This window comes from Crassostrea angulata, chromosome 3, assembly GCF_025612915.1.
Source record: "Crassostrea angulata isolate pt1a10 chromosome 3, ASM2561291v2, whole genome shotgun sequence".
NCBI lineage: Eukaryota > Metazoa > Mollusca > Bivalvia > Ostreida > Ostreidae > Magallana > Magallana angulata.
In genome coordinates, this window is record NC_069113.1 from 19,928,451 (window position 1) to 19,954,781 (window position 26,331).

The window sequence follows — 26,331 nt, forward strand, 5'->3', positions numbered from 1 at the left end:
AATAGTGCTTGTTTGGGAGTGTAACAGTCGAAATTGACACCCCGAGAAAACCATTGTCAACCGACGCGAGGCGGAGGTTGACAAAAGTTTTCAAGAGATGTCAATGTAACTGTTACACTCCTAAACAGGCATTATCTATTTTATTATACTGAATATCTTGATTTTAAAGTAAACTTTACTGCTTTAATATAGAAATGACGTGAATTCTAAGGCTAACTGTACTCGCTTGATTTACGCCCATGTAACAATTCGTTGTGATACTCGTTACCAAGCGTGTTGCTAATGCTGAGGGTAATAGAGCGGATTATAAACTGTGTCTAAACCAATCAGATTTCAGTATTTAACATGAACGTCTAAGACTTATTACAGCTTATAGAACAAAACTTGACATTTGATATGCTGATAAATACAATTTAAAGCGTATGATGTGAAAAAATGTTTTGGTCTTACGATGACAGTCCGTTACATCACTCAGTCTGGTTAGAAGTAGAATTTGGATCATGTTGTTTAGAGTCTTGTCGGTTTTTCTTTTCTTGGAATTCTTATTTATTTTCTCAAAAAAAAGATTGTTGGTGGAAAAACTGATCTTAAAACTCATTGCAACTAAAGATTGGGTACTGATATAAAATATATGTACATGTAAATGTATACACATTAAGAAACAATAGATGAGATTTATAAAAAGTTCATGACGACGCGATGAATGCAATCCTGTCTTTCCCTCTCTTTTTCGGTTTTTTCTAAACCCTCAAATATTTTATATCAGAGCTTTAATGTTTTTTAGTAAATTGTTATTGTGCTCTTAGTGAATGGAGATTAACTTATAAATATAAATTGACACATCAAAGACAATTTTGCTAAATTATTGTTATTATTGAACCTTCCTCATTTGTTTTAAGGAGCATAACATAATCTTTATCGTCATTACTCAAAAATTTCATTTATATAAATTTCTTTAAGTTGTATTTTTTACGGACTACTTCTTTAAGCGCAGTTGTGCAAGTAGTTGTTTGGCTCTAGTATAAATAGAACCGATCAGGTATAGACAGGTCATCGAAGAGCAATCAACCCTTTCGAACACAGTTTTTTTTATTATAGGTACATGTGCATACGATGAAGTAAACTTGATATGTATTAAAATTTGAAATTTATTTTGTATTTTGTAGATAGATTTGGAAATATACAATTATTGGGCCTAATTCCAGTTCATCGCTATTAAAGTCGCGTGCTGATTGTATATTACGGCGAATAAACTGGTTGATAGCTCACTCTCTCTAATACCTGTGTTGTTATTTATAAAATACTTAAAATAGAAATACTTTATGTTCGGATGAGTGAAACGAAGGAGAACACAACTATTGTTATTCAACTTTTTGCAACGTGCGACTCGTCACTTATAGCCTAGAGATATGAGTTTTGAAAATTGAACGATTGACGACACATGTTGCAGACAATTCGTGTCTTCGTTTCCAATGCAAAAAGCATATATTATAAATTGATGCTATCGGCACTTCTGCTTCAAACATATAAATACAGCCAGATTCACTACTGTCAAGTCAATCCAGAACATAGAAATCATGGTATGGTGTCTATTTTTTCTAGAGTTTGTTTTGCCGTTATTTTATTTATTTTTTTTTTAATTCCATATTTGAAAAAATATAAAGTATTTCAATTTATTGAAAATTTGCTTTTTAAAATTTAGTGACCAAAAATTAGTTTTATTATTTTTTAATATGAGAATAAATATATTGCTAATTACTAGTGTACAAATCATTGCTTACTTATCATTATCAAATTGAAATATCTTATTTAATTCTTTCTCATTCATTAGATGAAAACTTTACCGAATTTAGTTGTTGTGGTTTTGGCTATCTGTACAATTTGCGAAGGAAATGGTAAGTAATTATATCCTAAAATCATTTGTAATAGTGAGCTTCTAACCAATATTCAACTCACACGGTGGTATTTACATACATTCCTATATCAAAATATTAGAAAGGACGAGTTTGTTCCCCTTTAAATTGTTAGATGGTAAATAAAACCAAAACTACTTTAAATAGTAATTCTCATCAAAGTATATTTCATACATTGAAATTATTTCGTAGTACCTGTCTAAAAAAACAAGTTGTCGATTTAGTGCATTTGTCGAAAAATTCGAAATATTTCGCAAAGCAGTGTTTGTATTCAGTATGTATAATATAATTTTCTTTTTTCAGTTCAACCCGTTGCTTTCTCTGCAAGAATGTTTGCAATGGGTACAACTTCTCCATCTCAAAAGTCAGTTCCCTACACAATAGAAATGACCGACACAGCAGGCGCCTACTCCAATCATAGGTTTACGGCGCCATCTCCGGGTGTCTACTTCTTTACTTGGAGCGTGACGTCACTTCCTGATAATCCTGTCGACACGGTTCTCATGAAGAACGTTACCATTATTGGCAAGTTATCTTGTCACAGCTTCTCAAAAGCTGATAAGAGAAACACGTGTAGCCAGTCAACTGTTGTACAACTGAATTCTGGCGATGTGGTTTGGGTCAAAGCTACAGCCCCGATTGGGTTGCTAAGCAGGAATTATTGGCCAACGTTTTCTGGATTCAAACTGTAAAAAAAATCACTATAATTTCACATTAAATTTTTCAATCGGCTTTATTATTTGTATCTTTATTTTAGTATATAAAGGTCCGAAACAAATATGACAATTTAAAGACAAAAATGATATCGTAATGTGTTTTTTTTTAAAGCTTGCGAATCTAACACGGGCAGTTGCTATGTCACGTGACTCAATGGAAAACATATCTAATTAATGCGAAGTAACAAACAATAAATGTCTGTGTGTAGATAAGCGGTTAAGGTTTTAGTGTTCTTTAAGAATAGCACAAATAATTTATCATGATGTAACGCATGATGTCTTGAGCTGTATCTTTGTTTACCCCCCCCCCCCCCCCCACCCATTCCGTTCTCAAAGACGTTAAATCATATTCACCAGTGTTCGTTAATCATTGCTATCAACATAATTTGTGATTTATAGTTATAAATTGAGAATGCGTTATTAAAAATGTTAATGTACCTTCATAACGAACTTTGAATTTGTTTTTAACTTTGAGTATTCTTTTACCGCTAGTAAATGTGATGTCACGTAGACTTTAGTATTTTTCAAGGAAATTAACTTTACAAACGGGGTCAATAGTTTTCGTTCTCTGGGACATGCTTTTATCACGTTACAGAGTTCAAGTACTAGTATATCAGGTGAAATAAAGGCAATTTCATGTTTGTCAAAAAAAAAAGAACATTAGAATACGCTAGTTTGTTACATATTATATAAATTGCAAAGCCTTTGATATATTAGACTCTAGACTTATTTAAAATCATTGCGATTAAATCATTGATAAATTTTTACAGGCATTTGGAAATATATAGTCATGTTCTTTTTGTGAATAACTGCTATATATATTAGGTGGGTGGGTGTGTTTGTGTGGTTTTTCTTCTTCTTCTTTTTCGGGGGGGGGGGGGGGGGGGGGGGGTGTCAATTCTGATTGATAGGTGTATCATCTAAGTTCACCAAGCGTTGTAAAATGTAAACAGATATTGTCAAAATAAAAGTAAAAGATAAACCGAATTGAATAATAATTATCTATTTTTCTTTGGTAAAGTTGGGCTGCTGTTTATATCATGAACCATTTAACAAAATTTTGCACCGAGAGGGGGAAGGGGTCCCCTTATATCCACCACTGATTTTTTTTCACTTGATGATCACAACCTTGAGACCGCGTCACACCATGCACCATAGTAACCAGACCAGGAAGTAAAAATACCTGAATCGCCATGTTGGATAGTGAAGGTTTGTAGTTTGTTTTCGAATACGTAACAGTTGTTTAAGAGTGTTTTGTAACATGTATTTGTAGCCTTACTCCAAGACAGCGAGTGCTTTATTTGTAAACACTAAATGAAATAAAAATGAGCAAATTTTTAAGATGTTATAAATCTTATAAAGGCCAACATCAAGTACATTTACTAGTTTATGTGAATTTATAACATTTTGCCTGAGTTAAGTTTTATTAATGAAGAAAAAAATCATTCCCTCTGCATCCTGTATCACCAAACATTCAAATAAGATGTTACCTAACGATAAATAGGTTATATTTTTTTCAGAATTCTTTTAAAAACCCACCAAGTCATTCAAAGTTTCTGACCATGAACCGTTGTTGGGCCCAGGATGTGTTACGATGTCATCAATGTGATACCCCGGGGCCTCATATGTACTGCGACATTTGTCACAAACATCTCTGTAAAGCCTGTGTGGGGGAACATCTCTCTGATGAATCTACAGAACACAAAGTTGTGCCATTTAAATTACGAGGGCTTGCTTCTGAGTGTTCAAAACATTCTAAACAACTGTGTGAACTTTATTGTGAACAATGTGACACTCCTATTTGTTTTGAGTGTGTTTCCTCCGGTGAACATATAGGACATAAACAAATTGGAATTTCAAAAAGTCTTGAAACTAAAAAAGAAATCATACAAAAAGATTTACAAGAATTGGAGACTGCCATTTATCCAGAATACCAAAATATTGCATCTGAAATCACAGTTCAAAAGTCTAATCTTAAACAAAATTCCCAAAAATTGACCACAGCTCTAGACAAACATGGAGAAGATATACACAGAGAAATAGACAATGTCATTAAAAAACTGAAAATTGATGTGGATGAAATGGAATCTAAACACTTGGTTGTGTTAAAAAAGCAAGACGATGAAATCAAATGCAGTGTTACTAAAATCACAAAGATCATTGCAGACCTGAAAAAATTATTGAACTTTAATGACGTCAGTGTTGTCTCTGTCTATAAATCAAAGAATGCCGAATTCAGAAGATTGCCTCCTAAACTTACAATTTCTTTACCAGAATCATCCCTCAAAAGATTGACAAAGAACAGATTTATAAACAGTTTGGTTTTTTGTCAGAATTATCTATCAAAACAGAAGAACGTGGCTACACAATGGATCCCGGTGCTGGGTCCTCTACCCCGAATAAACCCCTACTTGATGTACCACAAATCATCACAGATATAAATACAAAGTATTGGGAATCTAATAGATTACGCAACGTGTCCTGTCTGATTGATGATGAACTATGGACGAGTGGTCAGGATAACATAATGAGACTCTACAACCTCCACGGTAAGCTGGTGAAGTCAATTCGAACCGATTCAGGGAAGCAGCCAGTAGACATAGCGGTCGCGCAGAGTGGTGAACTAGTTTATACTGATCCTAGTGATGGTACTGTTAACATAGTGAAGAATACACAGATACAGCCAGTGATCAGACTACGGGGGTGGGGACCTGGATTTCTCTGCGGTACCTCCTCTGGTGACCTCCTAGTCGTCATGATCAGTGATGATAATAAACAAACCAAAGTTGTGCGTTACTCTGGCTCCACAGAAAAACAATCAATCCAATACGACGACAAAGGACAACCTCTCTATTCTTCTAAACTTGGCCCAAAATACATCAGTGAGAACAAGAATCTAGATATTTGTGTTGCTGACAATCAAGCTCATGCAGTAGTGGTGGTCAATCAGACCGGGAAACTCCGGTTTACATACACCGGACCTACCTCTTATACCAAGGAATCATTTATTCCAATCGGCATCGCCACAGACAGCCAGAGTCGGATACTGACAGCAGACATAAACAACCATCGTATCCACATCCTGAATCAGGACGGACAGTTCCTCCGCTACATTGACAACAGTTATATACAGCGTCCATACAGTTTGTCTGTGGACATCAGAGACAACCTTTTTGTGGCTGAATACAGCACAGGTAAAGTGAGGAAAATCCAATACACCGTGTAAACAAACTGTATCGATAACTTTTCCTGTCTACACAAAGTTTACAAATAAAAGAAAAACACAAATCTGATTGATCTTTAGATATGTCAATATATTACTGGTTATGTATATTAAATTGCAATTTATATGTGAGAAACCTGTTATTGCATTTTCTTTTTAGAATTGTACTAAGAATTGTATTGTATTTTAGAATTGTGTCATCCTGTTTTATAAATGCCTTTAATGAAAATGTACTGACGTGTGCATGACAATACACAAAATGAGCAGTGATTATTAAAAATGTCTGTCATCTTCGCACAGATCATAGTGAATACTGACTTTATAAATCAGTATTCACTGTTAAATAAATATATACATAATGTAGTTCTCTTTCATAAGATGCATTCTCATAAATTCAAGTGCTTTATAAGAAATTGCTAAATCGCTAATTCCTTGAAAAGCATTTTAGTATTTTAAATTATAGAATGGAATGTTACTTATCAGAAAAAAAATCTGCATCAGAGATCGTAATCAATAATCTTAATCAGCTGTAATCGATTACATGTTGCTTAGTAATCATGAGTATTCGTGGTCAGATCGTTCATGTGTCTGATTACAAGAAATCGTAATTTAATCGATTGCCTTGAAATAGAGTCTGTAATCAAGATTAATTTTTGAATACTTTTAAGAAAGTAGTAAATTAAAGATATTTTAAATCATAATTCATAAGAGATACTGTGGGGAATAGGTTCAACCTTAGATATGGTTTCAGAAAGGAATGGGTTTGCAAAATGTGTTGTGGCATAGGATGATACAGGTGTGTTTTAAGTCAGCTAGGTATTGTAAAAACAACAGTGATATATCAAAGAATGCTTATTCAACCATTGTGTTAATTGTAGTAGAAACATATACCAATTTGTAGTCTAAGTTAACACATGTCAACAAAGTCAATTATACATGTATGTAAACGGTTTTCTGTTTAACCTATGTAATTAAAATTGTGTCTTATTTGATAGATAAATTAATGTATTTTTTTCTTATCTACAAGAAACACAGAGATATTTACGCAACTCAAAAAGATGGTTAGAAATTATAAAAACTCTAAAATGTCAATGGACACACACATGCAAAGATTTCATAAAAATTGTAATTATAACAAAGTGTAATGAAAAAAGCTTGAAAAAAAATGACAGCTTTATATCAAAATTATTACTCCTAAAAAAAATCATTGTTTCTTTTCTAAATATTAAACATTGAAACTAAGAAAAAAACGTGGGAACCCCAAATACTGATATGTAATCTAAAGTTATCACAATATTAAGTAATCATGATTACAAGTAGGAAAAGTAATCTAATGTAATTGATTACTTCTTAAATTGAATGTAATCAGCTTATAATCGATAACTTTTAAAATCCCAAGTAAATGTAATTTAATTGATTACGTTTGAAGTAATCGACCCTATCCCTGTTTGAGATCGACATTATCAAATCATGTCTATGTCCCTTTAATATAGTCCCGCGCAGATATAAAGGGAGAGGAGGAGTGGATCCCAGTACTTCCCATTCCACCTCCATCATAGTTCAGCCTTATTAAAATCGCAAGGAAGATTAGATAATAGAAATATGCCTTGAACACCATCTTGCAAGCAAATTCCTTCCCTCCCTTTCCTTCTGTGGAAAAAATTATAGATTCGCACATAATATTTATATGATTATAATATAATACGTGTTTTTCAAATATAGACACTAATTACTTTTAATTATTAGATGCATTTCTTGTAAATGGTATGAAAAAGGGCAGATTGCCACTTCTTGAAATTTATGTGGCTAATCAGCTAATCAAAACCTGCTTGTTTTCAACAGTAGTTGATATTAAATTGGGCAAGATTATCTAAATTATACAGGACTTTTAAGTATTTTCCGAAAGTACTACAGTGCATACATAGCCTGCAAAACAGGCTGATTAATTGCACTATTGTTTACAATTTGTGCAGACAATGCGCGACTTTGTTTTTAATTTGCATACATTAATTAATTTTTGTCAGCTTGAAAAACATATAAATACGAACAGATTTAGTACTGTCGAATCAATGCCAGCATACAAAAGACAAGGTAAGATTCCTTTTCATTAGCGTTAATAAAGTTTCTTGCTTTGTTAGTCATTTTTTTTGGTTTGGATGAAACGCTTCTGTGTGATTTAAAAGTTTTTACTTAGTATTTTATTCTTAAATGTTGGGTGATTGGTAATTTTTTAATGAATGCCGGGTTCAGAGTATTCAAGTGATATATTGGTTAAAGGTAATTTCTGATTTGAGTTTTTTTTTTCGAATTTATAAAATAAAAATATTGCTAAAAATACAACTACATGTTTTACGATGATGGATTTAATTTTTCTAAAAAACTTAAAGATTAAATACGGCTGATTGTTAATTTAATATACTTAAAGTGTTGCATCGACTTGCAATTATAAAATTAATTTGTCACTTTTTATTTAATCTTTTAGATGAAAACTCTACCTATTCTAGTTCTTGTGACTTTTGCCATCTTTAAAGGCAGCGAAGGCTATGGTAAGCATAATATTTGATTAGAAGTAATTCAAGTAAACATTTAATTTTCTTTATTACTTCTTAGTATTTAAAAGAATTGTGTGTGCAGGTAAATTGTCATGAAACACGTATTAAATCTTTGTCTGTCTGTTAGGGCCTTCTTGAACATCTTTGTCTACAAAGTGAAAAAGTATAATAGTTTATAAGGTAGATAAATAAATAGCTTAACAGAACCACGATTTGCGAAAACACACAATTGCCATATTTTCATTTTAAAACGTTTCACCAGTACTGTACCAGCTATATGTTGAGTTTATATAGATAGAATAACAGGTTAAATACAAGCATCGTCGCGTTTAATCATGGTTTTTAGTTTTACAAATTACTGTCGTTTGTTTGAAATTTCAGTTCAAGTTGCTTTCACTGCAAGAATGAATTCGGATGCTTTGAATTTGCAATCTGGCAGCGCGATACCATATGATGTTGAGGTGGTCGACGCATCTAACGCCTATGACAATACCAACCATAAGTTCACAGCGCCATCAGCCGGTCTCTACTTCTTTACGTGGAGCGTGACGTCACTTCCCGGTTATCCTGTCGACACGGCTCTCGTGAAGGAGAAAGCCTATAACAACAATGAAATTATAGGAAAACTTTCATGTCACAACTTCTCCAAAAGTAATAAAAGAAACACTTGCGCCCAGTCGACTCTCGCTCAGTTGAATGCTGGGGAAAAAATCTGGGTCAAGGCCACCGAAAGGATGAGTTTGGTCAGCGGGACGTACTGGCCAACGTTCTCTGGAATTAAATTGTAATAAAAATGTAAGAAAATGATTCTCAATAAAATTCAGAATACATATATATTTCATTATAAGGAATTGTTGATTGATCTATTTCTGTATGTTTGTTGTAATTACATAGCATTTGATAATGGTCCCAAAAAAGCATTAAAGACTCGCGCTATTTAAGAGTTCTAGATACATTTTGGAAAAATATTGAAACCACAGAAGGCATAAAAAATTACTTGCTGACAATTGTACTTGTAAATGTTATAGTCCAAGCACATTAATTGAGTGATGGTTGAGGACGTTTACATACTATAGTAACTTCAAATCTCTTGACCACTTATAGGACTGTAGTTGTTGAATCATTTAAAAATTATGTGGGACCCCATTGGCGGATCCAGAGGGGGGGGGGGGGGGTTCCGGGGGTCGGAACCCCCCCCCCCTTTCTCTGGGACATATGATGAATTTTTTTGAAAACGTTTAGTGCCTATTTAAAGACAATTTTCCCATTTATAATAGAAATACTGTAATTATCTCAAAGAAATGTTTTTAAAATTGCTTATTTAAAGAATTTCGTACTGCGTCCCATAATTTTGTTCTTATGTGAAAAAACCATATCGATTTTTTATCGAAATAAAGTACATTGTACCCCCCTTCAGCATCCGGTGTTTACTACACCGAGTAAACATGTGGAAAATTAAAGAAAAAAACCATAATATTCAGCAGTATCGCTAAAAAACACAGATTTATAATAACATATACACTGTATTTTCTACTCTATTTCTTTTAAAACAAAATTATTATAGTTCATACAGTTTTGAACTGACAAGCCATCGAGTAAAACGACGTTCAAGTATGAGTACACGCATCCGCTTTCAAATTTATTGTTTAGTTAAATAACTTAAATATTTATAATAGATGAGTTTTACTTCGTTTCAAAGGAAAATTACATGACCCGCTTACGCGGGTTATGCTATTTTTCTGGAATGCTGACTACCTTCATACCCACATGAAACACAAAAGAAAGCCTTTTTTGTTTTGTTTCCAAAAGTCGGAAATTCTGTTACAAAAATACCATATAAAGGGTTTACATGTAAACCATTATGAAAATGCCCAACTTTTCAAAACTTTTCTAAATATGATCGCATCTGTACTTGTGCCGAATGATGTAGCGCACCCGGCCATTACAGGGGTCACATCAAGTTCCCTGGGACGACAATTGCTTTTACCATTGTATTACACACGAACCATCTATTCAGCACATAAATTATCCTCATTTTTTTGTCATATCCTATCATTTAGACCTTTATTTAAGAAGGCAATCGATAGAAGTCAAAATCGATAAATAGTTCAGAATTTAAAAACATCAAAGACATAAAAAAATTACCAAAATATCAATTTTTATAATAGTTTGTCGTAATTAGTCTGATTTATTTTTTGCTTCTTAGTGTTTCACTTTCTCATGCTGGAGACTTGGGTTTCTTGTGGCTAGATAGTATGCAAATCTTCCTTACCTAAACCAAATCGGCAAAAACGCTCAATAATGCAGTGCACTCTGCTGTTGAAATAGATGTGAAATAGATAGTGATGAGATAAATGTTTATAAAATACAGTTGTATACGCACGGAAAACGTTCAAAAAGTCCTTGTTTATTGACAAATGATGAATTTTGCACATTTTGGTTTTCATCAAATGGAACCCCCCCCCCCCCCCCCCTTTTCCAAATTGCTGGATCCGCCTCTGGACCCCCCCCCCCCCCCCCCCCAATAAGCTTCACCAGAGGCGTGTTCAAGATTGCGGATGCTCGGTATATAGATCTAAATATAATTACAGATTGTATATAAACTGCAACTCATATAATATATATATTGGAAAATTTTTATCTTCATTCCGCGATTTATTTTCATATTTGAAATAATACATGCATACACTTAAAAAAAAGTTTTAGACGACTTTCCTTGTACTGTTAATTGAAGACGTGTAGCGACAATAAAATAAAAATGAGCGGATCGAGGATATGATTTTAACCAGACTGAATGAAAACCTGGACAAACTTGTTGAAAATCGATAAAAATATTCGTCGCAGTTGTTACTTATTTAAAAGTTTTGGTGCGCATTGCCATTCGAACGTGTATGAGTATGAGGGAATGTATGACTGAATTTTGTCATAGACACGTGAGGATTTTGTTTCAGTACAGATTTGTGCTGACCATGTGTTTACTTGTTTACTATTTAATTTCGGGCAACATTGCAAGTGACTAATATATATATAGAAAATTAAAAAAAAAATTAAGAAATTTAATTGATACATGTTTTATTAACATAGTACAAATAACGAAAATCATTAATTTCGCCAATTTCCCAACCGTGCGATTTTTATATACTGGTAAGACAATACATTTTGTTCTAATGAGAATATATTAATTAAAGTTCCTGTGTGTGTTTTATAATCATTACAACAATCCTCGAAATAAATAATTCGAAACACTGAAAACTACCTGGGATTCAGATTAATCTATAACAGACCTGTCACAGCGGGATTCCAACTCATGACTTACAATTTTATAGTTTACATACGCTCCATACCAATTGCGCTACGACAATAGCTAGGTAACAATCTTGTGAAGATAATAATTATAAAATTGTATATAATGTTATTGTTTAATATTTCGATCTGAAGTACGTCACAATATGGAGGTGTCCCATGCCTAATAATTAACATTATTTATATTTTTAGCATAAAATAACGGTGAATAAAAAAAATAGGAAATTCTCTTATGGACAAATATTTCAAGACAGGGACGTATTTGATCCCTGGTCAAAAATAATTAAAATATATTTATAAGAACATAACATAATAATGCTTTTTTCAGTTTACAAATTAGATAACCAAAATTCGATTTTGCCTGAGAGGGACACGAATCTCTAACAAAACGTGAAACATAACAATCCCTTTTGACTTTTAGATTTTCACTCCACAGGGGTTTGTGTGGAGAAGAAGAAATAACAACGTTAAAAAGAGGGTACCTCGAAGAATTTTCTTCTTCCGAGGTACCCATATTTTTTAACGGCGCTTGTTTTTAAACGCAAGCCTTGTGGAAAACGAAACTGAGTAGTCAATAGATCGGGCACGATGTTCTGGAACATTTGCTCTTTTAAATTTTCTTCTCTCTCCCTCTTTATCAAAAGAATGATAATTTAGAATATGAAGAAAAATATATTTCAAAATGAATAAAAAAAATTACATTTATCGTTTGAATTTAATAAAAATAATTTAATAAAAATTCATCACAGTTGCTACTCACTACACCCAATCTTTCTGGTATTTAGTGGATCCTGAAGAAAAACTGCTGAAAATCAAATAAATGTCTTTATTTTCTTTTTATGTCGCATATGCTAACAGTAATGTTTAAATTGAGTTTACAAGAAATGAATCATACAAAAATATAATTAATTCAAAATATGGCGGAAAATGCCGGAAATTGACGATGGGTGAAAACAATATGGCGGGATGTGATGAATGAAGATTTCTTGCCATCGATTATTTCATCGTTTAATTCAACAAAATGACATGACAGATTTGTAGTGCAAAACTTGTGACATCAAGCTATACATACTGCAGAAACCATGTGTGACCACTGTGCAGAAGTTCTTCAGTTAATCGAAAGTTGTAAGTTCTTTCCTTCAAGTCAATGATACTGCATCACTCTTGTCAGTCTTGATTAAATTACTTTAGGTTTTAACGGTCATTAAAAAATACTGCAGGAATTTCATTACCAGTTATCGAACTTATGTAATCGTATCAATTAATCTTTGTAGACGAAGAACGATGCCTGGTTGGTGGATTTCATATGAACAAAAGAGAAATTCTCTCTTTTGTGAGCTATGCCAACACATGGCCTCAAAGGTTTGTACAACGAAGATTTTTTTGAGCGGTTTTCGTTGAAAGACTACGTACACATGTTAAACTTTATGAATTGGCAAATGCATGACCTTTTCTTAGTCTAAAGCAACTGTTAATTGCTGTGAATGTCTTTGAGAACTCCAAAAGAAGTCTAAAGGGATAGAAGGAATAATGACGGACCTGACAGGGATTCAAACATGGGCCATTGATTTACTAGCCAGTTGCTCTACCAACTGAGCTATCTGGTGTTGGGCAGTGATTGAACTGCCCGGTCTGTCACAGTATATTGGAGAGATTTAGAGAAAGAATAAGCCAGAAAGAAAGTCTTTTGATGTCTTTGATAACCTTTTCAGTGTTGTTCTAGAAAAGTTCAGTAATGTTATTTTCCTGTAGAAGACTTTAATCTTAAACGTCTAAAACTCATTCCAATCTCACTCAAGTTTACACTTTGCTTTACAGACAATGCATGTGCTGTTTCAAGAATTTAAAGAACTTCGAGAAACTGAACAACATGGTTCAAGTAATATGCAGTGTTGCTATTCGAGTTATTCAAACCATGCCAGAGGATTTTAACAAAGAACAACAGAAAGAACTTGATATAAACAACAAGGACAAAAAAGAGAAAGTATCAGAGGATAAAGAAGAGCCTGCCATGCAAGGTATACCAGATGTTTATGTGAACTTCTTTGAAAGATGGAAGGTCATGAATTATGACTTATTTAAATACTTACTCTATACATGTACCAGTAATAGCCAATAAGCAACTTACATTTGAAATTCAATAGCTTGGAATACTTTTAACTTTCCTGTTTAACTTAATTTACATCTGACAGTGACAATTAATTGAGAATCTTCATAGGAATGTGAATATAAAAGTATCCTTCAATAAGGCCCCAAATCTAAGTCATTACTATTTTCTTTTCTTTGCAAGATGATGGAAAAGTTGGCGAAAAGGAGGTAGCTATGGATACAGACGATGAAATGGAGGATCCAGAGAGATGGACTATGGAGGAGAAAGAGAAACTTCTGCACTTCGTCACCAAAATCTTTCTGTTGAACTTTCCTTCCTATATGGCCTACAAACACATGTACCACTCATCACTAGAGGTCAGTAAAAAAATTCTTGATTCTCAAATATTCAAGATCAAACATGTGAGATGTTTATCGAAGTTTGATCATGTCCATCTTTGTCTTTCATACATGTATTTGATCCATTATATTGTATGGTTTGATAACCACATCCATTTCTCAGTCTGAAATTATGAATTACAACTGTGGAATTAATCATCTCATAATGTTAAATTTATATGGAGAGTCATGCAGGGACATCTGTATTGTATTCATTGCATGGAAAGTAATTAATGCAGGCTGCAAAGAAAGTGTGTTGTTTTTACTCTTATAAGTGTCAAGTTATGTAAAATGTGGTTTAAGTTAATGATAGTGAAGAGAAAAGATTTATTTGATCAAAACAGTTGATGCAAATAATTCTATTCCAGGAATTATCACAGCAAGAGACCAGTGCTTTGAATAACTATTGTGAAGTGTCGGTAAGATAAACAAGCTAACACTTTTTGCTGGTTCTGAAGTATTTAAGAGTAAATGATTCCAATCCTTAATAATTCATTTTTTTATACATGTATCTGAATTTTACTTGCAGGACCCAGAAGTTCCATTGTTTCTCTTGAGAAATGTGTGCTTCTTCTGTGACAGTAATGGAATTGGTGCCCTAAAGCAGTGTTTTGATAAAGCCACTCCAGATACCCTGCCATTCACATTTGCCCACATTCTCATCACCCTCATTGCTAATGTACGTACTGTTTTAATAGCAAAATTCTTACACTTTTTAAGCAACAAATGAATTTTCAAATATTTCATCACTGAAAAAGTAATTTTTTAACCAGCTGCGAATTTTTTAAGTGGTTGGAGTTTGGTCTTTGTTATTTATGATAATTATTAATTAATCATAATTATGATATTTGTGGTAATTTTGTTTGATTTTTTGTGTTTATAGTTACGTCTCTGGATGAACATCCCAACAGTGATGCAGTACATAGTTCCTCTCAGAACTGTAGTGATAAGGTGCGTAACTAAAATCAAGGAAAAGCAACACAGAAAATAACAGTTCATGATTACGATTACATTACTCACACTGCTATATAAACAGGTGTTCTGATTTAAAAATGAAAGTGAAAGTCAGATTATGTATTGTATGTATAGAATGTCAATGCATGAGCAATACTGTCATATATGTATATGTAGGTGTTCTAATCTTTAAAAATGAGGGTTAAATTGTAAGACTATCAATATAACACTAATCATTTTTTGTTAATTTTTTGTTTAGATACATGTGTAAACTGTCTGACAAAGACCTGAGAATGGCGGGGAACCGTAATATGACGGAGCTGATGTGGGCAGCAGTCAAGGAGCCTCTGGAGACCCACTTCCAGTTCGACAAGGAGGGGTTGGACCTGGCCTTCAAGTACTTCACCTGTTCCACTCTCACTATAAGGCTGGCCGGGATAGCTCAAATCAATGTAAGGAGAATTTCTATTGGGCCAAATACATGTATTTTAATTTTTTAAAAACCCTCGTATTTTCACAGAAAGTATTTTGCATGTTAAATGGAAAGATTTTATAACAGAGGTATTGTAGTGAGGTTAAGACTATTTGTATCTAAAGCAGTGTCCTCGTTTAAGATCTGCTGAAAATGAACGTTCATTTAATGTGCATTTACATGTATTTGTAATAATGGTTTTTTTTATCTTCAGAATCAAATTAATCTGTACAATGAAAGCTGCAACAATGAGACACTGATGGATACTGAAAGGTTAGTTTGTTTCCTCAAACAACGGATTTAAATTCATAATTATTTTTATGTACATGCACTTAGCATTAGGGTTTTAACTGAATTATCACCAATGTCTTGTAAACCTGCCAAATTCTTTCCTGGTTTCATGAGTGTTTTACTTTTAGTTACGTGGAGAGAGTAGGGCATCAGCTATCACAGTGGCTTCTCGACAACAAAATCATTGAACACATCTTTGGTCCTAATCTACACATTGAGGTAGGAAAAGCATGTTTATTTAGCATGCAGTAGGAAGATGAAAAAATGCAATAGACAATCATTGTGCTTTATATGTATAAAAAATAAATAGATGCTGTAGAGGTCTCTTGATGAATCCTGATTTAAAATATTTGGGTTGTTTTTAGGATTGGAGAATAAGAAAACTACAATTCTACATTTAGAAGAAGCTGAAATAAAACATGTACATGTATATGCTCACTATTATTTTGTATTTTTCTATTGATTTTGTAGATTATCAAACAAAGTCAGTTGATATTAAACCTGTTAGCTGTGGAAGGAAAGATCACAAATGACCACATCGACTGTATATGGGCTTCCAGCCAGGTAGGTAGTCACATGTTTTGCATAAGTGCCAACAGAATTTAAGAAGTCGATATTTTCTCCCATTCACCAATTTTATCCTTTACATACCGATATTTATCAATAATAAATAGTTTGACTAAGGCTCATTTAACATTCCAACTTTCAACATTCTCCTTTGACGTTTTGATTAGAATGAATGATGTTGTGTATTTCAGCTGAAGCACTGCAGTAAACAAGTGTACGACATCTTGATCCCACTGATAAAGAACCTGGAGCTTCAACCCGTACAGCATCTCCTGAAACTTGTGTCTGGCCTGGAGCCCACCGCTCACAATGAATCGGTCAGTAAGCTGCATTGTAGTACCTAGGTTTTACTGGTTGTTCATAGCATCAGGCACTAGCTTGTGAGGTTACAACAGATGTCTTTTGTGTGATTGTCTAGTAGAGAAAATACATTAAAATACGCTTTCACTTATGTGTTAGTGTTTAGATATGTTTATTCAATTTGTCAAAGGGGAATAATAATGACTTTTATGTAAGCGTGAATTTATGATAATTGGTTCCTTTGTAACCCTGTTTTACTGTAGTTATTTCTCCCCCACAGACCCTGTACCTGGCCTCGGCTCTGGTGAAGTGCGTGTGGAACACCTGTGCCATCAGCCAGTCCTCCTCCTCCACCCACCACCACGGACCCCTCCCCGCCACGCTGGCCTCGCTGCAGCACGAGGAGGACCAAATCCATCACGGTACAATCACTCAAGCATAGACTTGGATCATTTATTTATAAGGATCTAAAGTGCTTACTGTTATTTAATGAAATATGCCATTATATGATCAGTCAATCCCAGATTTTAATCATTTACTATAAGTAGCAACATTTTTTTGAAGAATAATAGCTAAAGAGCTTTTTGATATTGATGCAAAACAGGCATTGATTTATTGCAGTTTAACATCTAATCAAAAACAATTGACATTTTATTATTTACAAGTATTTCCTGAATAATTCATTTTGATGTAGTTTTGTACTTGCATAAGTCATTCAATTATTAATTTGAATCGCACTGAGTTTATCAGAAGTGTTCTTTAAGTACCTATACATTATCTTTATAGTCCTACTTCCATTTATTATGATCAAAATATATGTAAATACTTTAAGGGGAAAAATAAATAATGCATTGTTACATTTATTTTTAAACGGCTTTCGTATATGTACTGTACAATGTATTTACTATTTTCTCTAAAAATGTAGTCAAAATGCAGACATGTTGCTTTGTCTTTAAACAGGAAAAGTAGGGAAACACGAGGTGAGCAGCAGTGACAGTATTCAGGTCTCTGACGATGAAGGACACCTACAGGTCATGACCTCTTCTATCTGTATTAAAGGGACATGGTCACTATTTTGGTCAAAAATTATTTTTCCGATTTTAATGTTTACAATGCTTTAGTAAGGTATTTTTAATAGGCAACCAAAATTTTAGTGTCATTCTTTAAGTTATAAGCATGTAACAGAGCTTACAATTCTTTGCTATGTAAACATTGCTATTTTTTACATTTTGACTGTTAAAGTGAAAATTACAATTTTAGACCTAAAATGATTGTGTTAAACGATAGAAACTGTTTCTTTGTGCTTAATAGAAATAAAAATATAGACAAATCAGCTTGAAAAAGAATTTTTACTGGTATATTGAACCTATGTAGTTTACATACCAAGGAATTGTGAGCCCTGTATCTTGCTTATAACTCTACTACTGACTCTAAAATTTCATTCGATAATTACAAATTCATTCCTAAAGCATTGTAAATAATATAAATAGCAAAATAGAATTTGACCAAAATCGTGACCATGCCCCTTTAATGAAGAATCTTTGTATGAAATACTTTTACCTGCAGGGATAGGGCTATAAAATGGATCAGGAATCTTCGCAACAAACTATGATTTAAATGTTCATGTTTTCATGTTATGGAACCGTTTACTCATAAAATTGTTTTTATTGCCTTTTAGCTGGTAGATGTACAGGTCAGATCCCCAAAGAAAGTACAGAAGCTGATAATCCGCCATGGAAGAATACACAAACATCACCATGGTCACTGTTGTCATGGAGACCATGAAGAGGACTCGGATGAAGAGTGTCACGTCCACAGTGATGGGAGTGAGGCAGACTCAGAGTGTGATAGGTATGTGTACATGGGAGCATCGCAAACACATAATATCTTAGTAAAATAATCTTTCCTTTACATGTAAATTAAAGTATGCAAAATTTCACTTATTTTAGTGTAGTGGTATATTGAGAATTGAGAACTTTTTCTCATTGATAATTCACAAATAGATAATGATTTAGACTATTTGCAACTTATTTTCACAGACATGTTCCTCACCCAAGAAGGGTTCCACATGTGACTCAAGAAAGTGAGGGCAGTGAAAGTGAGGTGGATGAAGAATCAAGTGAAGAAGAGGAGGAGTTGGAGGAAGGAGAGATTCTACAGAATCGCCTCAATCAGCAAAGGATGATGGGTGTCCAAAGACAGGGAGGGTTCGTCAAGGGTCGACCCCACTTCCATCCTCAGCGGACTCAGGCTTCCTCAGAGGAAGAGGAGGAGGAGGAAGATGATTCCGAATACATTGACTCTGAGGAAGAGGAACATATCAAGGAGGCCCGGATTGTACAGATGAAGCACATGCAACAACAGTCCCAGGAAAGTGAGGAGAGCTCTGAATTTGAGGACGCTTTGCATGATGGGAAAATGAGTCATCAGATGGCTCAGAAAATTCTGCAGAAGCATCATCTGCAAGAACAGCGAAGACAGATCCAGCTGCAGCAAAGTCATCAGAGGCAGAGGCGAAGGAGGATGGCTGGAAATGTGAAGGAGAGCCCGGCAAAGAAGGAGGGGAAGAAACTATTGAGACAGGGGGAGAATGAGGATGATCAAAAATCCACACCTGGGGGATCAGGTGACAAAACCCTGGAACACTTACCAGCAGGAGATTCAATCTCAAAACAGGCAAGAGTGAAGAGTTTCTTTAAAAAATTAATGCATTGTTTATTTTTTTTTTCACAATGGTCACTACCTGTTAGGCTCTTTGAATTTAGAGGGAAAAAAAACGTTTAGTACGAGTACTCTTCTTTGTACATATTCATGAAGTAAATATAAATATGAATGCATAAATGTAACCAATGATGAGGTTAGTTTTTTATTCACTTTACAGAAGATGGAGGAGCTTGAGACGGGAAGTCTGACTGCCACCCTGGAGCATGGACCCAGTGGAGACCAGGAAACAGAAATATTTGACTGCACTCAGTTCATACAGACAGCTCAAAGTAAAAGGCGGCAGACTGTTGAAGGGTAGGCATATTATTTTGTGAAACAAGATATGAGCTATCTTATGCCTTTGAAGTCTTTTATTTTCAATTATAACGTTTTGATTGTGTTCCAATTTGACATTTAAAGTGTTATTAATAAAAATGATATCGATCACCAGTGTAATAATTTGTCAAAAGATCAGAGATGTGATTGGACAATTTAATAGCATAAAAAAGCATGCTGTACCCCTTAAAGATAAAAAATAAAATAAACAGGCATTACCTGATAAATATGATTGTATAATTGTTTGTCAACAGTGAAGAAGTGGAAGGAATCTTGTCCCCTGATGAGGGCGAAGGAAGTTGTCGTAGTTCCCGCATGAGTACCAAGTCAGAGAAGAACATGGCCGACTTTGAGGGGGAGGAGTTTATCAGTGACGAGGAGTTGGCACGGATTAACGGTCCATACAGTCAGCACCAGATGCAGCAGCACCTGTCCAGTCTGGCCTCCATGTACCAGACCCACCTACCGCAGGGCAAAGGTCAGTGTCCACAGATTCCGAAAATTTCTTTTAGGCCCCTATAGAAAATGAATTTTTTATTTCTCAAGCCAAATATTTTTTAATATAATGGGTTTTTTTTTTTATTAAAAGAATAGAATAAGGGGAATAAGTCAAGGCCTACAAAAAATTTAACTTTAAGTTTCTTTTGGCCAAAAATATTTTTTTTTATTGAAGGATTTGATTAAGGGGAATAACTCAGTTTTATTTAATTTTTTTATTGGAATTGGAAAAAAAATTAGTTACATGCATTCTCTTTCCAAAATGACAATAAAAATCATCAATGGGGCCTTACTCGGTGAAAATAAATCACAAGATTTTTGGGGGGAATTAAGGTTTGAAATGAAGTATTTTAATTTTCACTCTTATTGACTTTTCTATTTGTAGCCGCTGTACTTCACCACCGGCCTCCTGTGAAGGACTCAAGCTTCATGACCTACTCAGAGTTTTCTATAGATAGCGTGTGCAAGAAAGGCAGCACTCTTCTGTGGGACTTAGTACAGGAGGATACATGTGTAAGATTTCTTCAAACAGTTGTTGGACTTATATGTAGTAACAAGTATATTCTTGAGTTTGAAATGTAATATAGATTTTAAATTTTGAATTTGATAAATTGTCCAGATGCCAATGCAAATCCATTAGCTCAGCTGACAAATTCACATATGTCTAGGTTAGTGTATGTCCTGAGTGATGCCCATAAATTAGATACAAAAATTATATTTGCTATTAAAAGTATTTATGTTTGGCAATTTTTCTTGAAATTTATAATATTTGGATTGTTTTTGTTTTTTTAAATAGAATCTGCTGCCGGAGGGATTGGCTAATGAGGCAGAAAAAGCCCTCTGCACCTTAGTGTGCTATTCCACAGATCGTAGAATTCGAATGAAATTTATAGAAGCATGTATAGAAAATCTTGCCCATAATCGGTAAGTACATAATTTACTTAAAAGAATGGTTGGTCTGAGAGGCCACAAAGTGAAATGTAATGGACAATTACATGTCTCTTTCTTTGAATTCTTCAAATGAACTCTGTGAATGAGTTTTACCAGGATTTTTTATTATGTTTTTGTCAACTTATGAGCCTCTGTTATGTTTTTTCCAGGTCTGTTGTAGTGTCGCTGAGATTATTACCAAAAGTGTTCAGTTCCTTCCAACAGTTTCGTGGGGGTGCCGATACCCACCATATAACCCTGTGAGTAATATAGAGATCTGAAATGTCATTGCTCAGGGATTGCATGTACTGAAAGAACAACGTTCTTGTAATCTGAGCTTTTTATAATCAATTTCAGGTGGGCAGAGAAAGAGTTGAATATGATGTCCCACTTTTTCATCAATCTTGTTCACTATACGGAAAAAGTTCAAGCTGGGGAGAGAAATCCAATGTGAGTACTACCAGAAACGTATATGAGAAGAAATGTTCATTGAACATAAACAGATATGTAAACATTGGACAATGATGTTTTTATTTGACACACTGTATAATTCATGTTTTGTTTGAATCCCTATGAGCATCAATGAAGATAAACAAATTTTTAAAGGCTCTTTTAGCAAGATACTTAAAATAATATCGTAGCATGAAGCTGTGTCACGTAAATTGATGTATGTGTGATATGATTTATTTTATCTTAATCTTGGTCAGATCTGATTTTATGATGCTTTGTTGTAGGTATAGTCACAAAGAGGAGATACAAGTACGACTGCTGTTCCTGACTTGTGTGTTTTCTTCCATTGTTTCTCCTGATGGATTTCGTAAGTACATGTACATTAATACTCCCAAGATCATTCATTCTTACATTCTGTGTATAAACCAAAAACTCTATAGACTAGATTTCTAGAACTGGTTAAGAAGACTAGGTTCAATAGGTTGCTGTTATTTAAAAAAAATATTGCTAGTTTTTAGCAGTTATAGGTGTGAATATTGGCAAGATGAAAAAAAATCACAATTTTCTGCGTAACTTTTTATGTCCGAGTAAGGTTAAAAAAATTCCTGAGTGGTAAAGAATTATCTTTAAAAAAACAGAAATTACACCATAAGAACTGGCAGGTCTTTCCTTGTATGCTGTAGGTCTGAATCTGGAGCAGGTAGACACTCTGTGGCGCTGTGTGGCCCTGGACAGTGAGTGTTCGGACGACTGCCTAAACTGGTTCCTCAACCAGGCGAAGAGCAAGGACCATCATGCTCTCTGTCTGGAGACATTCAAACATATATTCCTGGAAAAGGTAGGAATTCAATAATTAAGTGCAGTGAATATTATTCATATTATGAATGATTATGATTATGATAATATGAATATTATCATATTAGAATACACAATGTACCATAAATATTTATTATGAATTTCATAATAAATTTTTATGGTACATTGTGTATTCTTACGCCACCTGATATCATAATTACACAATACATAGCTTTAAGTGGGAAGATTTACGTTGATTGGAAAAGTAACAAAATATTACATTTAGAAAGTATAGAGTGTTAATATGCTGTTTTTTAATTTTCTTTCATGAACTGTAAATGTTAAATTGAATACGTTTGAAAATGAAATGTATGTTGTTTAGCTGAAACATTTTTTCATGCTGAAAATGTTGACATCTTGTGGTACATGTGTAGTGCAGATCACAACTATGTTGTTTTTAGAAAAGATCGAAGATTAATGAAACAGGTGGTAAAACATGATAAAAAAGAATCTCTCATGATTTGAAATGGTATGAGATTTTTATTCAACGAGTTGTGTGATTCCCTCGCCAAGGCTCGAGGATTAAAAAAAATGATACTTTCACAAATGAGAAGTCCTTTGTATATGTTTTGAACATTGTAGTGCACTCTTTTTCTTAATTAACTTTATTGCATTGTTTTATCATGCAGACTTCCAAGTATAAGGATAATGGAGATTTAAAAAAAAACAACAAAGTACTTGAAGTCAAGCTGGCTTTAGAGGATTTATAAAGAGCAAAGATTTTGACCAGCATTTACATGCATAATGCTGACAGTTTCTTAACCTAGCCGTATATTGCATTTCAGATGTCCCAGTTGAAAGCAGAGAGCATGAGTATGGTAGGGCTGAACCTGTTCCAACAGCTGTCTCATCTCACCAGGATGGCCAATTCCTCCTTTGATGAGCAGCTCTCTGAAGATCAGGTACAGTAATGGTTGTCATAGGTCATTGTTTCTATTTGTGTGCCTCATACATGTATGTCTTGTATCATTTGTTAGGTGATAAAGATATGCAGTCAATATTTTCTGTAGTTATTGAAAAATGTTTTATATAGATAAGCTTATGTACATGTAAATAATCTTTTTTGTAATCTGTTTCACTTTCTTTTGTGACAGCTTGATTATTTCGGACTTGTTCTAACCTTACAGACAACCTATTTCATTAAAAAAACTGTTTTATTTGACATTTTCGCAACTGATGATGTTAAGATAATGTTCTGGTATTGATATTTACCATCAATTGATATTGTTTACTGATTCCTTGATTGTTTGAAGGTGTGTGGTATGGACCAGCTGTGGAGTATCGCCCTCAGGGCCAACAATACAGATGTTAGTATGACAGCCATCCAGATTCTGAACAACTATTACATTAACTATGGTAATGGTCACCTGGAAAAAGAGGCAGAATTCATACAGCGCTGCATGGACAACTTGACAAATGCTCTCACAGATATAGAATCTGTAAGTAATGAATGTCTAAGGAAATGTAATATGGATACAACGATTACAAAACATTCTGAAGCACTGCAGATACAGACACTTAAGAAAAATCTATGATACACTTATTCAGTTAGCATATCTGCAACATTCAGTGATTATTGTGTACAGGAGAAAACTATTTACATGTAGATTAGTATATGTACATTATAAGTTTGCTCACTGCTCAGTCAGTTTTTAACGCACAATATTAAAAGTGTGGGTGAAATAAAAATTAGGATGAAAAGAAAAAAAAGGAGGAAATGTTTATTTACATATTTGTAGATTTTGAATGTGAATTTTTCCACCGTACATGTATATTGTACACTAGTTAAATTGCAGCAATTTTTAAATTAAATAAATATACATTATAGGTATAGGAATATTCATGTGAAAAATTTGATCTCTCGTACTGCAGGTACTAACTTTCATGATGAGAAAGTACATTGTACAGAAGTATATACTATCTAAATGTATATACAATTAATTTAAATGATGTACATGTAAAAACATGTAAATGTATTAAAAAATTATTTCATTCTTGTACAGAATCCAGAGAGACATTTACTGGTGATTCAGAGGGGCCTAGTGCTACTAAAGAACCACTTGGAGGCCTTCAGGAAGCGGTATGCCTACCACTTGAGGAATTGGCATATAGAGGGCAAGGGAATCAGGAGCCACCAGCGAAACATCCAGGACAAGCAGTCCACCCCGCTCCGCCTTGTGCTACAGCCGGCGGGAATGGCAGATAAGGTTGGTAGAGAATAAACACAGACACGCTATATTGTACATGTATATATGCAGGAAAATATTTGCCTTCATTTTATTTTTACTTTATTTCTCTACCTCATTGTCAGTGGGCAAACTTGAAATTAATTTAAAACAGAGCTAAAGTTAAATCTTGTTAATACAGCTTTGGTTTTTGAGCGTATGTTCTTGTAAATATGATTAAAAAATATATATCACAAAAATTCTTTCAGGGAACAAACCAAAATATTTTTGTAGAGCAAATTTAAGACAAGGTGAAATTTTTTTACAAGTTTGATTGGATATATAAAAAATGAGAAAAAAATAACCCTGACACAGACATATGTTGTCTTGTCAAAATGAGCAAATGTAGCAGACATGTACATTTATGTGTTCTGTGTTTGAAAATGATGTACAAGTGATATTATAACAATCTGAAAAGAAGACTTTATTTGGAAGTGATGTTTGTGTAACGTTTGAACTGTCTTCTCAGACACAGCTAGAAATGGTGACCACAGACTTGGTGGCAGAGCTTCGGGCGGAAGTGGCGAGATGGTGGGATGGTTTACACAAGCAGCAGATGGCACGCCATCAGGCTGAGAGTGGTGGTCATGGTAATGCCATGCTGTCTCCCATTCTTGGTGCCATGTTAGGGGATGGACCAATCAGAATGATCACCCTGGGCCAGGAACTGACTGTAGATATGGATGAGAAATCCTTAGGGGAGTTACAATTTAAAGACAACCAGGTAAAACTACTTATCTTACTTATCCATTATTCTACTTGTATATATACCGGTAGTTATTTTTTCTGATTATTAAAGTTTGGCATTCAGTTTTTTGCTAAATTATTAATTTCGTACAGTATTCTTAGCATTTTCTGCATATAATCTTTTAGATATGAAGACTCCCTACTACATTGTACATGCCTGTGTAGATAACGTTTCAAACATTTTTCACTATCATTCAAATATATGAAACAAATCCAAGCTAGACAGATATTCTTTGCCTTGAAAGGCTTGTTATTTAAATGATATCAGCTAATATTTACATCTACCAAGCATAATTTCCTCTATTTCTTACGGAAACTTATAGATAATTCATAGCTCTATAGAAACAGTTAGACTGACATCTACACGCCCTATTTATCGCTTGGTCGAAATCTACAGCGGCTAAAAGTGACAGGACTAAAATTGACATGCCCTGTTTATCGATTGGTCTGAACCTACAGCGACCTAAGTAAAATCCCGGACTGCACGAAATAATCATGATGATGCCAGACTCAAAGTCTCACAGGAGACGATTTGGCTGTTTCCTTTTAGCTAACGTATTTTGTACATTAACAGTAATTTAGTGAATTTTAATAACTTTTCATAATCAGTTTATTAATTAGTTAAAGAAAGATGTTAATATAAACAATAAAATGCTTTCTTTGATGATTCATGATGGTTAATATGAAGGTAGCGTTCATTGCAGGAAAAATTTACATACCTGCTAACGCGGGTTATGTATTTTTCCTGCAATGTCACTACCTTCATATCCCAAATGAATCACCAAAGAAAGCATTTTATTGTTTAAAAG

The 26,331-nt window shown here is 34.0% G+C and overlaps 3 protein-coding genes and 1 pseudogene across 5 annotated transcripts in view; all 4 read left to right on the forward strand.

Moving 5' to 3' along the window:
* Positions 1 to 1,513: 1,513 nt before the first annotated feature.
* On the forward strand, positions 1,514 to 2,605 carry LOC128175802 (uncharacterized). Its single transcript, XM_052841643.1, has 3 exons — positions 1,514 to 1,580; positions 1,832 to 1,895; positions 2,217 to 2,605. The coding sequence occupies exons 1-3, from the start codon at positions 1,578 to 1,580 to the stop codon at positions 2,603 to 2,605; spliced, it is 456 nt and encodes a 151-aa protein (XP_052697603.1). The 5' UTR covers positions 1,514 to 1,577.
* A 1,199-nt stretch (positions 2,606 to 3,804) lies between these two features.
* Positions 3,805 to 6,093, forward strand: LOC128175998 (tripartite motif-containing protein 2-like; annotated as a pseudogene).
* A 2,715-nt stretch (positions 6,094 to 8,808) lies between these two features.
* On the forward strand, positions 8,809 to 9,192 carry LOC128175803 (uncharacterized). The gene has a single exon (XM_052841644.1). It carries the CDS (start codon positions 8,809 to 8,811, stop codon positions 9,190 to 9,192), a length of 384 nt encoding a protein of 127 aa, XP_052697604.1.
* Positions 9,193 to 12,635: 3,443 nt separating this feature from the next.
* Positions 12,636 to 26,331, forward strand: part of LOC128175997 (ubiquitin carboxyl-terminal hydrolase 34-like) — a 39,004-nt gene continuing 25,308 nt past the window's right edge. For 2 of the 3 annotated variants that reach the window (XM_052841949.1, XM_052841951.1), the window contains exons 1-28: positions 12,636 to 12,832; positions 12,982 to 13,069; positions 13,526 to 13,725; positions 13,998 to 14,173; positions 14,563 to 14,613; positions 14,724 to 14,873; positions 15,078 to 15,145; positions 15,408 to 15,600; positions 15,835 to 15,893; positions 16,040 to 16,130; positions 16,383 to 16,475; positions 16,670 to 16,795; positions 17,059 to 17,200; positions 17,739 to 17,809; positions 18,457 to 18,629; positions 18,818 to 19,454; positions 19,660 to 19,796; positions 20,072 to 20,295; positions 20,701 to 20,828; positions 21,112 to 21,239; positions 21,416 to 21,505; positions 21,603 to 21,695; positions 21,980 to 22,062; positions 22,379 to 22,533; positions 23,336 to 23,452; positions 23,804 to 23,989; positions 24,554 to 24,757; positions 25,245 to 25,499. In XM_052841949.1, coding sequence (XP_052697909.1) covers positions 12,790 to 12,832; positions 12,982 to 13,069; positions 13,526 to 13,725; positions 13,998 to 14,173; positions 14,563 to 14,613; positions 14,724 to 14,873; positions 15,078 to 15,145; positions 15,408 to 15,600; positions 15,835 to 15,893; positions 16,040 to 16,130; positions 16,383 to 16,475; positions 16,670 to 16,795; positions 17,059 to 17,200; positions 17,739 to 17,809; positions 18,457 to 18,629; positions 18,818 to 19,454; positions 19,660 to 19,796; positions 20,072 to 20,295; positions 20,701 to 20,828; positions 21,112 to 21,239; positions 21,416 to 21,505; positions 21,603 to 21,695; positions 21,980 to 22,062; positions 22,379 to 22,533; positions 23,336 to 23,452; positions 23,804 to 23,989; positions 24,554 to 24,757; positions 25,245 to 25,499 — 4,161 coding nt within the window. In that variant the 5' untranslated portion in view covers positions 12,636 to 12,789. The remainder of the gene's footprint in view (positions 12,833 to 12,981; positions 13,070 to 13,525; positions 13,726 to 13,997; positions 14,174 to 14,562; positions 14,614 to 14,723; positions 14,874 to 15,077; positions 15,146 to 15,407; positions 15,601 to 15,834; positions 15,894 to 16,039; positions 16,131 to 16,382; positions 16,476 to 16,669; positions 16,796 to 17,058; positions 17,201 to 17,738; positions 17,810 to 18,456; positions 18,630 to 18,817; positions 19,455 to 19,659; positions 19,797 to 20,071; positions 20,296 to 20,700; positions 20,829 to 21,111; positions 21,240 to 21,415; positions 21,506 to 21,602; positions 21,696 to 21,979; positions 22,063 to 22,378; positions 22,534 to 23,335; positions 23,453 to 23,803; positions 23,990 to 24,553; positions 24,758 to 25,244; positions 25,500 to 26,331) is intronic. The other variant, XM_052841952.1, reaches the window with a different exon arrangement.

Excerpts from the sequence above, each read along its gene's own strand:
- LOC128175802 (XM_052841643.1), top strand. Across the intron at positions 1,896-2,216 it reads TACAATTTGCGAAGGAAATG|TTCAACCCGTTGCTTTCTCT; the intron begins GTAAGTAATTAT and ends TTCTTTTTTCAG.
- LOC128175803 (XM_052841644.1), top strand. The coding sequence starts at position 8,809 with ATGAATTCGGATGCTTTGAATTTGCAATCTGGCAGCGCGATACCATAT.